At 41.1% G+C, this 16,631-nt stretch overlaps 2 protein-coding genes across 3 annotated transcripts in view; one reads left to right on the top strand and one right to left on the bottom strand.

The window, feature by feature from the left end:
- Positions 1 to 76: 76 nt before the first annotated feature.
- pnp5a (purine nucleoside phosphorylase 5a) lies at positions 77 to 3,998 on the top strand. The gene is made up of 6 exons (XM_082528942.1): positions 77 to 311; positions 777 to 946; positions 1,046 to 1,149; positions 1,245 to 1,420; positions 1,514 to 1,704; positions 2,598 to 3,998. Exons 1-6 carry the CDS (start codon positions 289 to 291, stop codon positions 2,819 to 2,821), a joined length of 888 nt encoding a protein of 295 aa, XP_082385068.1. The 5' UTR covers positions 77 to 288; the 3' UTR covers positions 2,822 to 3,998.
- capn1 (calpain 1) overlaps positions 3,415 to 16,631 on the bottom strand; it is a 33,282-nt gene continuing 20,065 nt past the window's right edge. For both annotated transcript variants that reach the window (XM_082528940.1, XM_082528941.1), the window contains exons 5-22: positions 15,419 to 15,552; positions 13,978 to 14,146; positions 12,627 to 12,710; positions 11,954 to 12,039; positions 11,719 to 11,793; positions 10,806 to 10,966; positions 10,118 to 10,278; positions 10,017 to 10,028; positions 9,699 to 9,910; positions 7,118 to 7,157; positions 6,952 to 7,017; positions 6,797 to 6,854; positions 6,627 to 6,691; positions 6,449 to 6,517; positions 6,262 to 6,340; positions 5,979 to 6,095; positions 5,736 to 5,794; positions 3,415 to 5,569 (exon numbers count right to left, since the gene is read on the bottom strand). In XM_082528940.1, the coding sequence (XP_082385066.1) occupies positions 5,543 to 5,569; positions 5,736 to 5,794; positions 5,979 to 6,095; positions 6,262 to 6,340; positions 6,449 to 6,517; positions 6,627 to 6,691; positions 6,797 to 6,854; positions 6,952 to 7,017; positions 7,118 to 7,157; positions 9,699 to 9,910; positions 10,017 to 10,028; positions 10,118 to 10,278; positions 10,806 to 10,966; positions 11,719 to 11,793; positions 11,954 to 12,039; positions 12,627 to 12,710; positions 13,978 to 14,146; positions 15,419 to 15,552 (1,674 nt within the window). In that variant the 3' untranslated portion in view covers positions 3,415 to 5,542. The remainder of the gene's footprint in view (positions 5,570 to 5,735; positions 5,795 to 5,978; positions 6,096 to 6,261; positions 6,341 to 6,448; positions 6,518 to 6,626; positions 6,692 to 6,796; positions 6,855 to 6,951; positions 7,018 to 7,117; positions 7,158 to 9,698; positions 9,911 to 10,016; positions 10,029 to 10,117; positions 10,279 to 10,805; positions 10,967 to 11,718; positions 11,794 to 11,953; positions 12,040 to 12,626; positions 12,711 to 13,977; positions 14,147 to 15,418; positions 15,553 to 16,631) is intronic.

The following is a 16,631-nucleotide window of genomic DNA, read 5'->3' as shown; positions in this document are numbered from 1 at the left end:
GCAGCAGGTACATGCGTCAGCAGAGGAGGGGGCGGGAGGGGGGAGTCACCGGTCCTATGATAAAGTCTGCAGCTGCCCCTCTTTCCACAGAAGTGAGAGAGAGGAGCTGAATACTTCACGGGACTCTAAAAGAGAAGAAGAACTCAACAGAAGACTTCTTCCACCTTCTCTTTGATATTTTTATACGCCTTAAAAACTTTTTTTATTTTCAGACTTAAAACTTTAAGTCTGTATTTACACCTACATTTTTTTTTCTTACATTCTCAGACGCTTCATTTATCTTCCGAAATGTTTCCAGAGGAAAACAGCTGGTGAGTAGATTTCTAATATTTTAATTACTTTTTCTCGTTCAGTGTTGCTCAGCACGTGGCTCTTTCACGGCCGGCTTTGGATAGCGTGAAAAAATAGACTGGACTGAGGGGATGCAAAAAATAATATGCGCATGCGCTCTTGTTCGCGGTGGAGTGTCGAGAAATGATTCATTCCAAGAGGAGTGACGCGTCTAATTACATAATGAAGCGCGTTTCACAATTGAGTGGAAGTAAAGAGTTTGAAATGTTCTAATGTTGTAAAAATCAGTCAATAAAATTGATATTGGACTTGTGAAGTGAAGGTCACATTTTTGGTCACCATGGTTACTTTCGATCTTCCTGTGTGAACCAAATTCATAAAAATGTGCTTCTGCATCATATCAAGCCATAAAATTAGCGTGTTCATGTGTGCTGGACTGTCACGGTGATCTGCCTGACCTCTGCCCTTTTGTTAATGTCATCCAGCTACAGCTACGAGGAATGCAAGGCCACTGCTGATTGGCTGCTCGCCCAGACAGACACCCGACCCACTGTGGGCATTGTGTGCGGCTCAGGGCTCGGAGGGCTCGCTGACCTGTTAAAGGACCAGGTGGCCTTCAACTACAAAGACATCCCCAACTTTCCGCAGAGCACAGGTGAGCTACACCTACTACACCGACACTTTACCATGGTGACTCCACATCAGCTGAGCAGCTCCTGCTGATGTTCACTGTTATATTTTTGAATTCCCACAGTGCACGGACATGCCGGGAAGCTAGTGTTTGGACACTTAAAAGGAAGGCCGTGCGTTTGCATGCAGGGACGTTTCCACCTGTATGAGGGCTACTCAATACAGAAGGTATGTGTGTGTTTGCAAAAAAAATATCCCGTAATTTTCAGCAAGATCCCCCCAAAATATTATTCATTTATATTCTGTGATGTTCTTTTTTCCAGATTACATTGCCTATGCGCATCTTCAAGATGCTCGGTGTTGAGACGGTGATGCTGACCAATGCAGCTGGAGGCCTCAACCATGACTTTAAAATGGGAGACATCATGATCATCAAAGACCACCTCAACCTGCCCGGCTTTGCTGGCATCAATCCTCTGAATGGACCCAACGATGAGCGGTGAGACGTGTTCTCGTACAGCCATAAAAAGCAGACATTTAAACCTCCTATAAGCTTAACCTAATCTTCTTCCTGTCTTCCTTCGTCTGTCAGGTTTGGCGTACGTTTCCAATGCATGTCCGATGCATACGACAGAGAGCTGCAGCAGCTGGCCATGGACGTGGGACAGGATCTGGGCTATGGAGATTTCCTAAAGGAGGGAGTGTACTGTGTGCTGGGCGGGCCAACATTTGAGACAATCGCAGAGGGTCGCATGCTGCATAGACTTGGCGCTGATGCTGTCGGTGAGCTGATTGTTTTGTTGATCTGAGTAAATGTAACGAATGAATGTAAAGTCCCAAAACTTTAATCAGATCAGAATCTACACATCTGGATTTTTAAGACGTGTCAATCAGAATCAGAATACTTTATTGATCCCTAGGGGAAATTATTTTTCGTTACAGTGCTCCATTATAAACAAACATTAACAGAGACAGACAATACACTAACTAAGAATAGCACAATAACAAGGACTATCAATTAGATTTATCAGCTGATGGCGATAACAGGACTTGATCAATTCAAACCACGTGGTACCACAAAAACCAGCCACAGCGTCCTGTCTGATATTAACCTAATCATCAAGTTGATGCCCACAAAGCACGTGGAGTTTATCAAAAGAGCACTGTATCAAATGCCATCATGCTGTTTTTAATTTTATTCCAAGAAATGACAGTTCAGTAGAAATGCTTGAAGTCCTTTTGCTGCAGTGACTTTGAAAACGTGTGATTTGCCCCGGGCTGCCCAAACCTCAACTTGAAGCTTTACCTTTGAGGAGCAAAAACACGTGAAAAACATAAATTTAAGTTTCCTAAAGTGAGTCTTCTTTGTATGCATGCATACTGAGACTTCTCATGAAATTAAAGCAGTAAAACTTATTAGAAGCCTCTAAATTAGCTTAAGCGAAGTTGGTTTCAGCAGTATTAGATCTGCAGTTCTTCTTCTTTTGATAACACTATAAATCCCAGGCTTCTCAACATTACAGGACATAGTTCCCAAGCCAATTAGAAACAAGGAAAACATCTCTTTTGTGTTATTTGCATTTTTACATCCTTTCTTGTGTGTACTGGCTGGTTTATGGCTACTCTATTCTTTCTATTAGAGTTGTTTATATTTGTCTCGATCTTTTCCTCTCCAGGCATGAGCACAGCCCATGAGGTGATCGTCGCTCGGCACTGTGGCATGCGCGTCTTCGCCCTCTCCCTGATCACCAACCAGGTTGTGATGAACTACGACAGCGAAGAGAGGGCCAATCACGAGGAGGTCCTCCAGGTGGGCAGGCAGCGGGCGGCGCAGCTGGAGAGGCTCGTTTCCACCATGGTGACCAAAATTGTGCACAACAACGACGGCCTAAGAGACTAACAGCCGTGTTTAGGCCTCTGGGATATTTTATGTGGTCATGTTCTACATTGAAGAAAATCCCACTCAGTTGAGCTGATTTTAGCCTGAGGTCAAATGGTGAAAGCATTATAGTTACCTGAAGAATCTCACTTGGACACACAGACACAGAATCTTTGAAAACGTACTCAACTGTTCTCGTATTTCATGTCACTGCGCACAAAAGGTTACACATTCCCCTGCTGAGCAGCTCCAGGAGAAAGTTGTTCAGTTCTTTTTATATAATTTTAAACAAAGTGTTATTTTTTTCCCTTATCTTACAATATAGAATCCCCTTTGTAAATGTCTGCAATTTAACTTAAAAAGAGCCAAAATCTGCTGTAAAAGTCTTAATTTTATAAGGTTGTAAAGATGTGTACATTAACCGAACTTATATTGTATGTAATGTATTTGAGTGTACCTGTTTTTGTGGGATGTTATTGTTAAATGTACTATTTATTACTATATCAAGTTTGTGTATTTCCCCCCTATCATGATCACACCCATTTCCACAGTTTTATTTGCAGCCTTTTTTTTTTCTGTGGACTGTGCAAGACCAATAAAACTTAGACATTAACTCAAAACCTCTCCATGTTTATTTCCCAAGTTTATATAGAAGAAGTGATATAGAGAAAGCTACACAGTAAACCAGCGCATTGCATAATGAAGGGTTTGGTTCACAAAGGGACCCAAAAAAAGTTATTACTGTAAACATTACACAGTTTTACACAAACATCACTTAACATTAAAGAAGACAAGAATGTCAGAGTATCTTAAAAACGTGAGGGTTTGGCAGTACTTCTCAAAGAAAAGTGCTTAAAAATAAAAAAAGGCAAAAATTTGTAAGTTTTTGGCAGAACAAAAGAAACTGTCATTTAAAAACTGTGGCACATTACATGTAGATGCTCCAGACAGCATCGTGTAACTCTGAAATACCTCGGATAAAACTCTTGCTTTCCTGACGGGACAGAAATGAGACAGTCATACAATATATCACATTTCACACAGCATGCATACAAACATATCCACCCATCCCCGTTTACCCTTACCCGAAACTTTGACATATTGCTCCCTTCAAAAGGGAAGACTCAAACAGCGTTGACACATCCCTTTTTATTACCACTTTAAAGTCCAGTTTATTTCATACTTTATAAAACAAAAACAGAGCCATGCATAAAGATAAGCTTGTATATATTAGAAGAAAACATTCACAATGATCCAGCACCTCACCATTGTCTCTGCAAAATCTGAACGGGCCCTTTATGCTGAGGTGAAAGCAAAGTTTGGCACAGGATGTAAGAGGCCAGCAGTGATGCTACAGTACAAACTACTAATAGATTTATAATGCACAGTCATCTATGCCAGCCAGCACACTAAGCAACTCTCCACTTCGACTGCATCCAGCACTGGGTTTTCTAAAGATTGTCTTCAAATGTAAGCAGCTGATTTAAGCAGTCGCCATTTGAATTTGGCCACAGAGGTATTTATGGATGCTACCGAAACCCCAACATGCAACAAAGCTCAAACACAAATGGAGTCAAACCTCTCTCACGTCAAAGGGGCGGAAAAACCCCTGAAGATTAGGTGGTAAATATTTAATTATAACGTTATTAAGTTAGAGTGAAGTGATTAGAAAATAACAAACAAGCTATACTAAAGATGGAAGTCTGGCTAATGTATTAATAACCACATTCATACTATATCAGAATTATTAAAAACCCAACCAATTTATCTGTGGGCCAATATTATCGACTGATAACAACTACTTGCCAGTCTATCGTTATCAGCATTTATAAAGACAGACAATGAAAATTTTTAAAAGCACCCTTCAACCATCTTATGACTGTGATGTTGCGTAAGTTTGTCCAGTGAAGGGCATCCTGAAATTTCCCTGTTGGCAACACGTGATTGAAACCCCAAAAACACAACAACTAGCTGATTGTGAGATTACATTCTTCTTCAATGTAATTGAGCAAATAAATAACTTCACATAATTTATTTTAATTTTTAAAGTTGATGGCAAGAAACCCTACAAACAAAATCTGGTCGGGGTAACGCTGTATCAGCCTTATGTCTGCTTAATGTTTCAAATTGTGTAATGCTAGCAAAACAACGTAGGCCTGGACCATGTCACATTTAAGACATTACACTTGGTAATGTAACATATAAACACTACTTTGGCTTTGGTATCATGTCATAGTTACCTTAGTAAAATACACTGTAAAGTTTCTGTGGGCTTTGAGTGACATACAATTTTGGCACTTCATCATGTGTTTAGTAACTTTCTATAAAGCTAGCTTTAGCATGTAGCCTACACAGTTAACTTTACGAAAAGGTAAAGCTAGCTTGTAAACTAAATTTTGTACGTTAACAAGTTCTGGTCCAGTTAAAAAAAGAAAAGAAAAATACAAGTATGTCTCCACACCCTCAGATTTAATCAGGTGTTTTCTTTCAGACCCCAGAGTAGCCAGTTTTATCACAGAGTTGACCGAAGTGGAGAAGCGGGCGTCTTTCAGTTGGCGAGACAGGCGACACATTTTCAGTACAGGCACTGTAATCAAGATTTTACAGGTTTTTAAGCATCAGAGGACCTCAGCAATGCGCAGCATAGAGGGTGAGGAAGAACTGAAGGGAAAAAGGCACTTCTGAAACCACATAACAGACCAAGAGCTGCAGTGCAAAATTTACAGAGGAGTCCACTCATCTTTAGGCAAACATGGTCAGGGTGATCCACTGCAGAACAAAGAGAGTGTTGGGATTAATGAATGAAAACTCTTAATAAATCACAGAGAGTGAATGGAGAAAAACAAGCTGTTTCAGCACAGATGTGGATGAATCCTTATAAAAAAAAAGCTCAAGCTTTTGTTTATACAACAGCATTTGTGATGGGAATTTATACCTGGACGAAGTTTAGAGATATCTGACCGTCTCCATCAGTGTCCAGGTTCTTAAAGGTTTCTGCAGTAAGAGAAACAAAAAAGATCATTTGACTCAGAACAGAAGTATTTTAGCTTCTGTTAAGCTTTGCAGCCATTCACTGTATGTTTGGGGTTTTTTTTTTTACAGCAAAGCAGGATCAAGTTGCACAAGCAGTTAGACTGTCCCTTGTGAACCAGTGAAAAACTGCAATAGTGTCACTCACTGAACATTGTCTCCAGTCTGACCAAACAGGTGACAAAGTTGTCAAAGTCGACAGCCATGTCTGCCTCTGTGTATCGCAGGATGATCAGCTGGAACAGGTGGTTAGTCAACTTGAAACCTGAAGGAAGCAAAAGCAAGAAAACTCATACAACAATGTGAAAAAATGTCAGCGAAGGTGCTCCACCTACAACTCAGAAAAAATGCTTTCTGCATATACTGCTGGGACTTAAAAGTGCTTTTGTGATTTTTTTTTTTTTTGCACTTTAATATAAAAAAAATAATACCTGCAGATTCAAGAGCCATTCTCATCTCGTAGGAGCTCATGGTGCCCGATTTGTCCACGTCAAACTGCCTGAATACAGTCTAGATACGGGGAGGGGGGGACAAGAGACCACCAGTTTGAATAACAAAATGGAAACACCAGTGCACCAGCTATTCACTGTTAACTCAGTCATGCAATTTAACTCTCACCAGGTATCGTTTAATCTTTTCCCAGAGTACGTGAAACTCTGTCAGGCCCAACTTCCCAGTGCCATCAGTCTGAGTGAAGACGCTAAGGAACATTTCGTGGTCAGAGAGACATTAACATGACGAGATCCAGAAACAAAAGAAACAGGAAGCACATATTTCAACTTCACATCAAGGATACATCCATGAGGTTAATCATGCTGCGACAAGCTTCTTGTGAGAAGCCATCTGTCTTCAGGTCTTTATCTGTGGACGGCAGGAAGTGAAGTGAAAAGAGGGAAGAATACACGTCTGTTTTAAATATTGAAGTCTAAACTATGTTAGAAACATTTCATAATGGCAGTGCTTTACGTTTGCTGATGATCCTGTTTAATATGGTTTGCAGCTCTGTGACACTGATCTCCATGTCCTGTGGGCACAAACAGATGTGCGTTATATTAAATGTGACTGCGCAGGTGCCTTGGACTACTATTGCTATCTCCTACAAGTTTTGAGAGCGTGCTTACTGCTCCTGCCAGCTGCCTGAAGAGATTCTTGAAGCTTGGGTCAATCTGACTCTCATGTAGCTGAACCTGAAACACAAAAAACAGATGTGTTCACTACACGCTTTTTTCCCCACCTCCTTTCGCACAATATGGCCAGATGTGGTCACATGGGGTCACTTCTTCTCACCTCTGCTGGAATATCTGCTTTAACTTCATCATCGAGCTCCCTGATGGAGAAACAAGACAACAGCTGAAGTCAGATTTAGACTTCAGTTTCAGTTTTGTTTATATAGTTCCCAATCACAACAACAATTTCATCAAGATGCTCCTTATTGTAAGGTAGACACTACACTAATACGTACAGAGAAAAACACAATTATCATGTGAACTCCCTTTTGACAGGATGTTAGCACATGTATGTTTAGCTTTTGAGTACCTATACACTAGCATTGTCTAAGGAGCTTGGAAAGAAAAGCGTCTGGACTTGTTTAAGTTGCATGAAGACGTTTCACCTCTCATCCGAGAAGCTTCTTCAGTTCTAAGGTCAAATGGTGGAGAGTCCCAGATTTAAACCCCGTGGGAGTTTCCCCCCACAGAGGGACAAAGGACCCCTGATGATCCTCTACCTAATCACATCATTCACCCTTACCTGAATATTGTATATTGTATATTGCATAGCTTTCTTGTTAAATTGTATTGTATTTATTTAAATTTTTACTTTTTAATTTATTTTATTTGCATTTTTTAATCACTCTCTTATATTTAAATGTTCATTTGCTATTTCATCTAGGGTTTGAGAGTAACAAAATTTCTATTCTCTGTATGTCCTGTACATGTGGCAGAATTGACAAATAAAGTTGACTTTGACATGAGCCGAGGTGTGAAAATGGGTGTGGGTCACAATCAGCCAGGGTTTCGGTGAGCTCATTGTGAAACCTGGCCCCACCCTATCATGTGATTTCCTGAGGTCAGATGGCCCAGGATGTGAGTGGGCGTTAAGGCGTCTGGGAAGGGATCTCAAAACTGGATTATAGATGGCAGAGAGTTGGTGTCGTAAACCCCCGCCTCTGTTCAAAGATGGTCGCTCACAGTGGACATAGATGGCTTCTTTCACTCCTCTTTCAAACCATCTGTCCTCTCTGTCCAAAATGTGAACATTGGCATCCTCGAAAGAGTGTCCTTTATCCTTAAGATGCAGATGGACTGCTGAGTCTTGTCCTGTGGAGGTGGCTCTTCTGTGTTGTGCCATGCGCTTGTGAAGTGGCTGTTTGGTCTCTCCAATGTAGAGGTCTGAGCATTCCTCGCTGCACTGTACAGCATACACCACATTGTTAAGTTTGTGTTTTGGAGTTTTGTCTTTGGGATGAACCAGTTTCTGTCAGAGTGTGTTGCTGGGTCTGAAATGCACTGGAGTGAAGTGGAATCCTTCACTGCGCACATTAACGCTGTGGATAAAAACATCAAGTTCACCAGGGAAGACACAAAGGATAACTGTTTGCCTTTCCTGGACTGCGCTGTGCACATTGAAGAGAAGGGCAACCTCAACATCGAAGTTTACCGGAAGCCCACACACACGGACCAGTACTTCCTCTTTGACTCCCATCACCTTCTGGAACACAAACTTAGAGTAATCAGGACCCTACACCACCGGGCTGAACATGTTCCCTCTAAGCCTGAAGGGAAAAAGAAGGAACACCCACATCTAAAGGAAGCACTCAAAACGTGCGGCTATCCTAAATGGGCGTTCTTAAAGTCAGCAAAGAGGCACAGAAAAGAAGACCAGACACCAGCGAGGGAGGACAGACGCAACAACATTGTCATCCCCTATGTAGCCGGTGTATCAGAAAAACTCAGGAGGGTTTTCTCCAAGCATGACATCCCGGTGCATTTCAGACCCAGCAACACGCTCAGACAAAAACTGGTTCACCCGAAAGACAAAACTCCAAAACACAAACTTAACAATGTGGTGTATGCTGTACAGTGCAGCGAGGAATGCCCAGACCTCTACATCTACAAACTGGATTATAGATGGCAGACAGTTGGTGTTGTAAACCACCGCCTCTGTTCAAAGATGGTCGCCCACAGTGGACGTAAACCCAAGCTGATTGTGACCCATACCCATTTTCACACCTCGGCTCATGTGATTAGGTAGAGGATCATCAGGGGTCCTTTGTCCCTCTTTGGGGGGAAACTCCCACTTTGTTTAAATCTGGGACTCTCCACCATTTGACCTTAGAACTGAAGAAGCTTCTCGGATGAGAGGTGAAACGTCTTCAAGCAACTTAAAGAAGTCCAGACGCTTTTCTTTCCAAGCTCCTTAGACTACGATGACCTGGATGACTGAGAACCTTCACAGACATACACTAGCATTATATTTATATAAACAAAAATTGGATGCAATAATTTTAGCCTGTACATATACCGAAAGTATATGTACAGCCTGTAATAGTCACACATACATCACCAATAATTTCCCTTAGCAAGCTTGACCTTAACCAAGCTTCTGGCATAATCCTGGCTGGATATTAGGCAACTCCTCTTGGCGGAGTTTCTTTAAACTGAGAGTTTTGAATAAGGTCGAGGTTGGGGCTTTGGGAAGGCAATTCCAGATGCGTCATCACTAATGAAGTTAATAGGCCTGTCTTGTGAACTTATAAGGCGTTGTGAAACCTTTTTTGTATATAATGCTGTATATACAGTCTAAATCCCAACATGACTGTCACAGCAAACATGTCTTCTACACTTCCTGCAAGCCGGTGGCTACTTACTCAGAGCCTGCAGGCTTCTCAGAGAACACCCTGAGGACGAAGTCGCCGTCTTTGTTTGGCTCAAAGGTGGAGGGGACGATTATGTACTCCCCTTTCGGCAGCTTCAAACGTGAGCTAACCTCCCTCAAGTTGATGAAGGTTTCTGATCGAGCGCTGGAGGCATGAGAGAGGAAAAAGTCTCGCTTCAGGTGGACCCCTGAACTCCCCTTGAACTGAGAGGGCCATTAACAGAGGTAGCATTATGTTTTTATTCTATTCTCTGTTTTATATATATATATATATATATATATATATATGGAAAGTAGAAAAACCTCATACCTCATCTGGAACCTGCAAAGATAGCAGAGATGGAACATGATTATAATCAGTGTTGTAGGAAAGAAAGAAAAGAAAGAAAGAAATCTACTTTTTTTGCTAACCTCGTACAGAGCAAAACCGATGGTCTCCATGTCTTGGCCCTCTTGCCGTTTCTTCCTGCGGTCCTTTTGCATGAGGGCAACCACAAAGCTGCAGTCTGGATTGCCCTGCATGTCTGGGTTCTGCAGCATGATCTTGAACTGAGGATTCAGCCAAAAACTTGCTGGAGACAAAAGATGAAAAAGTTAAAGTGTTTCCTTTTCAGGCTATAAACTGATGTTGAGTAACAAGGAACAAAGTGAGCTAATGTACAGCCTGCTCTGTCTTATTAAACACTGAATGACATTTCTGTGAAAGATAATCACAATTAAAAACAAATTAACAAGATACATCACATGTGAAGAGACAATAACCACATAACCCTTAACACCTATTTATACTGCAGTAAATCCTGAAAACAGTCCCATTTTCTGCATGTCCTGGTAGAGAATCTCCAAAACCTTTTAAAAGACAATACATTGTTTCATTGCTTAAATAGAAGTCACTGGTTCACATTCCTTCAGGAAGTTAACCCAATCCCTTCCTCACTCAATCTTCCAACTTGCCTTTTTTGATTACAAAAATTCCTGAAGTAAAAATTGTATTAAGCAGAATTAAAACACCACGAGACACGAGTCTGGTGAGATGCAACAACTGTCCATGTCCTACCCTGCGATTTCCCCTTCTTCTCACTTGCACCACTAATCTTACCTGGGTAGTTCCTGCAGCCTCCGGCTGTGCTGCCTCTCCTCCACTCCCCCTGAAAAAGTGAGGAGCTCCATTTCTTCATCTGGCTGTTCTGCAGGGCGTCCGCCGTCAGGTTGCAGATCTCCAGACGAGAGAACTCACGCAGAAAATCAGTATATGACATCCTGGAAGATTCGATTTTATCGTTAGTTTTCAATCATTAAGTCCAAAGATGGAACCTCGTTTCAGTGCTGAAGAAAAACAGACAATTCAAATAACTTCAGTACTGTGCAAAAGTCTTGAGTCACCCCTCATTTCTTTATAGTTTGCTTCCAAAGAGGAAGACTTTGTCATCATTAAAGTGAGCATTAGCTCTCCTGGCTCTCTGCAGGTGTTTCAATGGGCTTCTTCATTCTCAGTTCAGCCCTTGTACTGGATTATTTTTCAGAGGAATATTAAGACACTTAACACTGACCTCGAAATCATTTAAGCATTAAAAAGGCGTGTAAGGGATGACTCAGTGTTATGTCTAGACATAAGAGACTGTCACAAAAAAACCCAAATTGTTCCCATTTCTTTAATGAATCTATAAAACATCTCAAGTACATCACTGTCTGACAGCACAAAATTATATTTTTGCACCTTATGAGCTGAAGACTTGCCATGTTTTAGCTGCGCAGTATATCCTGAAGGATTTGGGGGAAAATTTGAGATGTTTTTTTCCCCCATTGTAAGTATTTCCAAGCATGTTAGCACATATTTCAATAAATCAGTCAACCCATTTCCCATTTTCCTGGCAAAATTTGAAGACATGAGGACTGGTTTGAGACTTTTGCCCAGCACTTTACTTCTGGATGGACAGACAATCCACATTAGACCCGCCACTCCAGTGACAAGTCTCAAATGTTTCACGCGCAAAACACTCGCGTACACTCACCAGAATTCACCATCCTCGCTGCGGTTTTGGAGACGACTTCTGGCAGACGGATCAATAGAGTCCCACTCTCTGGCGCTGAAAGTTTAAAATAAATAAATAAATAAATAAATAAAAAATGATTAAACTGAAGTCCTGGACCCAGTAAAACAGCTGGAAAATTCCTTTCAGTGCCATCCAGGCTCAAAGGAAAACTTGGTGATTCTTAATTGCATAGAACAAAATAAAGAAATCATACTCATCACTCCAGGCTCCGGTCCATTCCACTTCTCCCCAGGGGTTCCTGATGCGAACCAGCTTTGTCATGTTTCCTCTGTACGACACCTACATGCAAAGAAACACACACACACACATTCATGTTTTCCATCTGCTTCACTTGTTCTTCTTTTTAGTATCCTGCGCACATTTGTGTGACTTGGGTAACATGACAGAAGTCAAGTGCAATGTCTGATTTTGTATTAACGGTGTAACTCCAATGTTTTTCCGTACTGCAAAGGACGCTTGTGCTGTGCCCAAAACAAGAGCCAAAGAGAACAAATTCAACACAATTTCATTTACATTTCTTTATAATATGCTGTACGTATGGGTGAAGGGTAAAGGGAAAGCAAACATGAGGAATCTGTTTTGCCCGTGCAAAATAAATGCGCTGCCTCTCGTTGGTTAAACAAATGTCAAACAGATGCATTAAATACAGAAAATAAACACACACTGCCTAAGCCTGCTTTCTTTAGTTATAGTTGTTTGTGTGATGTGCATAGATGTATATACGTCTCTACGATGCAGTAAACAGCAGAGCTGAGCAGTCTGAATATCACTAGTATCGATACCAAACCTGATCAATACCCAGTTTCAAAATACTGAAAATCTGAAAGGAGTTTTATGTTGTGTTAAATAATTTTTGTAGACCTCACCTCTTCCACACCAGTCAGGGAGTAGGCATGTCCCTTCACCAGCTTTTTGAAGGTGACGGCCTCCATATCATTTGCACTGGTGATCTGAGAATGAGGCAACACAACAAAAAGAGTTAAACAGAGTTAACCAGGGGTTTGTGACGTCTATAATTCACACAAGTGAAAGTTGACTCTGCTCATCTGGACGTGGCGTTTTCACTCATCCGTGTGGCTTCTTTAGTTTCAGCTGACTGCAGGTTTCCCCGACCTTAAACGGTACATTTGCATAATGACCCAAACTGGCACCACTGACTAACAACTGTGGGGCTGCGAGGTCAGTTTCATGATCGTTCATATGAGGAATGGCTGCAATCACAGCTTTGTAAAAAGGTGACTCTTTACCATGGATGAAGACAATCAGAATGACGGTAACAAAGACAGGAGATGTACGCGCGTACTTTTGCAGGTCGGTGAAATCAAACGATATAATTAGCAGTCACTCTCACAGCATGGCACATTCATTAAAAGCAAAAATCTCAAAGAATAAATCTACAGGGTAAATATAGAAGATTTTTCCTGTGTCATTTAAACCTAAGCACAGAAGCACAAACAGACTCTGTTTATTCGTTCCTGTTCGTGTCAATCATTTACAATTTCATCATCTCTGGAAGAGAAAACGCATTTCCTTTTTAATTTTGCTCTTTGGACCCAAGTGAAACAGGGAGGCCTAAACAGGGAGGCCTGAACTGATTACAGAAGTTCAGTCCTCCCTGTCTGCAAACACAAGCTTTGCTAAAGTGTCCTTGACAGTTGCACTGACTTCCTGCCAGCTCCAGACCTTTCCCTGTCCTCACTGCGCCCTCCTGGTTTTCCATACACGGGCTTTGTTTACAGGACCCTCCTGAGCCCCAGTGGTGATACTGAGGAGAAGACTTTTCTGACTTTTAGCTGCTGGTCTCTGAACTGTAAGAGATATAGCAAAATCTCTCATATTATAAAATGAATTGTACACTGGAGGAAACTGGAATGTGTGACAGTAAATTTATGTAAGGATTGTTGTTAAAGTAAAAAAAAAAAAAAAAAGCATTTTCTTACTATGAACCTTGGACTTGGAATAATTTACATGAATATAATATAAAAACATGCCTTCATCTACCAGTGAATTTAAAAGGATACTAAGGAACGCAGTGAAGGAGACTTGTGGATGTTTCTTTTCATAAGCAACTTTATGTTTTATTGTTTAGCGTCATCATTTATACTTTGTATTATGTTGTGCATTTTGTATTTGGTGTTGAAAAGAGTAAAAGAGTTTGATCCCAGTGGGAGTTCCTGGTAAAATAAAAGTAACAATAATGAATGTTGCAGTACTGACGTCAATCGAGCAGCCGAGAAGTGATCCTCTTTCAACAGCTCTGCGGATGATGCTGAAGAGGTCCGAGGGGGCTTTGTTCAGATCATACATCTCCGTCACACCTCCAGTAAAGTCTTCAAAACCCTCACATGTGCTGCCGCCTGACAGAGCCTCATAACAGCCATTCAACCTGCGTCACAGAGAAATAGAAATTAAATGGAGTCCCGCTACAAAATAAATAAATATACTGCATAGTTTAATATTAGAGTTGAGGATTAAACCCTAATATATGCAGAAACTTATTTCTATATTTTAAAGTGTCACTGCTTAACAATGTGCTAAAATACCATATATGGCTGCACAGGAACATGTGTAATCTTACTTTTACGTCACACTCATCCAGGAAGCTCTCTTAACTCGGAAGCCGTAAACTTATAGGAACAATGATGAGTTTCTCCTACACAGCCAGCCAAAATTTACAACCGGGGCCACAGCTGTCCACTCAAGCAGCTGTGTTTCTTCAGGCCCTCTTTAAGAGCTTCAAGTATTTCTCAATCATGCCGGCCACAAGTTTTTTGGCACCAGAAACACTCATTTCTGAAGTGCCGGGGACAATTAATGAAAACTGACCTCAATTGTGATCAGATTGTGTTTTGAACTAAAACCTGAGCAGACACAACTTCATGTCATGTGTGCATCACTGTAAGGTTAGCATAAACAAACAAACTAAAGGAAATACGAGGGAACATTTGTTCTTTCGAGAATGCATCAGAATTGACTGAGTGTAAACGCAGGCTGCAAACAGCAGAAAGGCTCAATGACAGTGTAAGAAAAATAGATAAAAGTGAAACCATAACATGTCCAAGTGCAGACAACATAGGTTAACACACAGAATTTGGATCAATCCATAATTTACAGGTGATTACAACTTATCATTCAGCTACTTGTAACACATTTTACAATCTTTTTGCATCTTTCTTACATGCTCACGCTGCAGTATTGTTAGGTCTGTGTTTTTAGACTGTTGTTAGGTGGTTGCTATGCAACATCATGACATCCTAACCATTTTTTGTGAATATAAATGACATGGTATTGTCATAAAATTTGTAAGATACAACGCTTGCTGCATCATAAGGGCCTCTTGGTAGGTGGTTGCTAGGTAACATGATGACGTAACAATATTTGACATGCTAAAGACACTTCAGGGCCATAAGTTGCACCTTTATGCCAAGTTTGGTGTCTTAACTCATGACTGAGTAGAATCAAGTCAGACAGAGATCTGACGCATTCAATAAAACATATCTAATCATTGGATGCACAGATTCTCTTATTTATTTGAAGCATAAGAAGAATATGAAAGAGGCTGCTTTCCCTACAGGGACAAAATAATACACATTAAAGATCGGCGTTTGCTAAAGTTAAAGTTTTTTTCCTCAGGTGCCGTCCCCTGTACCACTCTTACTTGGCGTAGGCCTTTTCCATCAGAGCGCTCCAAAACTCAGTTCCATCTTTTGAGTGGACAAACAGAAGCTTCCCATCTCTCGCCGGCAGCCGATCGTCAATCACGACGTCCACCCACTCGCCAAACTGCCAGAACTGTGGAGAACAGAGCAGAGAACAGCGATACAGAGATGGTTTAACGTTCTGCTGAAGTTCTGGAGAACCTGGGCCCATTTTAAAACATTCAAGACCATAATTTCAAACTCTTTATCACCTTTATACGTGCATTTTTAATATGCTTGTATGAGAATTGGTTAGAGACATAAATTAGCATTGGTGTACTACTTGTTGGCCTCTGAATCCCAATGGCTCTCTCAAATCCCAGATCGCGCTATTATAATCTCCTTTGTGAAGTCTAACTAATACTAATTAATCTCTAATTACTCAGTTTCACTGAAATAGGATTTAGGATAGGATTACCAAAAAAGACAAACCTGACCAATCAGATGTGTCTTTCCAATTTATCACTACCAACACAGGAAGAAAATTGTCTCCAGCTATCTGGGTGATACGACAGCCTTCTTTGGTAACTCAACTGGATCATTTTAATCCTTCATTCATTTCTTTTACACTGAACAGCATCACCAGGAGTATTCACTTGTTCACATGCATATGAACTCTAGTTACATCCCATTTGTAACCTACAGGGTTTGATGTCGGCTCGCCGTTTACGGCTATAACAGCTTTGATTCTTTTAGGAAGGCTTTCCCCGAGCTTAAGTTTATGGGAGTTTTCATTCTTACAGAAGTGCATTGGTGAAGTCAGACACTGATGTTGGATGAGAAAGCCTGGCTCACAGTCTCTGTTCTAATTTATGCCAGAGGTGCTCTGTCGGGTTTGTCATTTGTCATTCTGTCATCCGTGTCTTCGTGGACATTGGTTTGTGCACTGGTGCTCAGTCATGCTGGAAAAAGAAGGGCTCATCTCCAAACAGTTCACTCAAAGTTTTGGGTCATGAAATATCTCGAAACGTCTTGTTATGCTGAAGCACTGAGAGTACAACGCAGAGTATTCCATTCACTGGAACTAAAGGGCTGAGCCCTCTTGCAAAACAACCCCACACCATAATCCCCGGTACAACAAACTTTCTACAAAGCAGTCAGACAAGCTGTTCTCCCAGACTCATCCATCAGATTGCCACTCTCTTCTTTCTTTCATTCTCCACAGAGAACACG

This window comes from Aulonocara stuartgranti, assembly GCF_965226115.1.
Source record: "Aulonocara stuartgranti genome assembly, chromosome: 3".
NCBI classification, from domain to species: Eukaryota; Metazoa; Chordata; class Actinopteri; order Cichliformes; family Cichlidae; genus Aulonocara; species Aulonocara stuartgranti.
The sequence above is the reverse complement of the archived record's forward strand: the minus strand, read 5'-3'. Positions and strand labels throughout refer to the sequence as shown.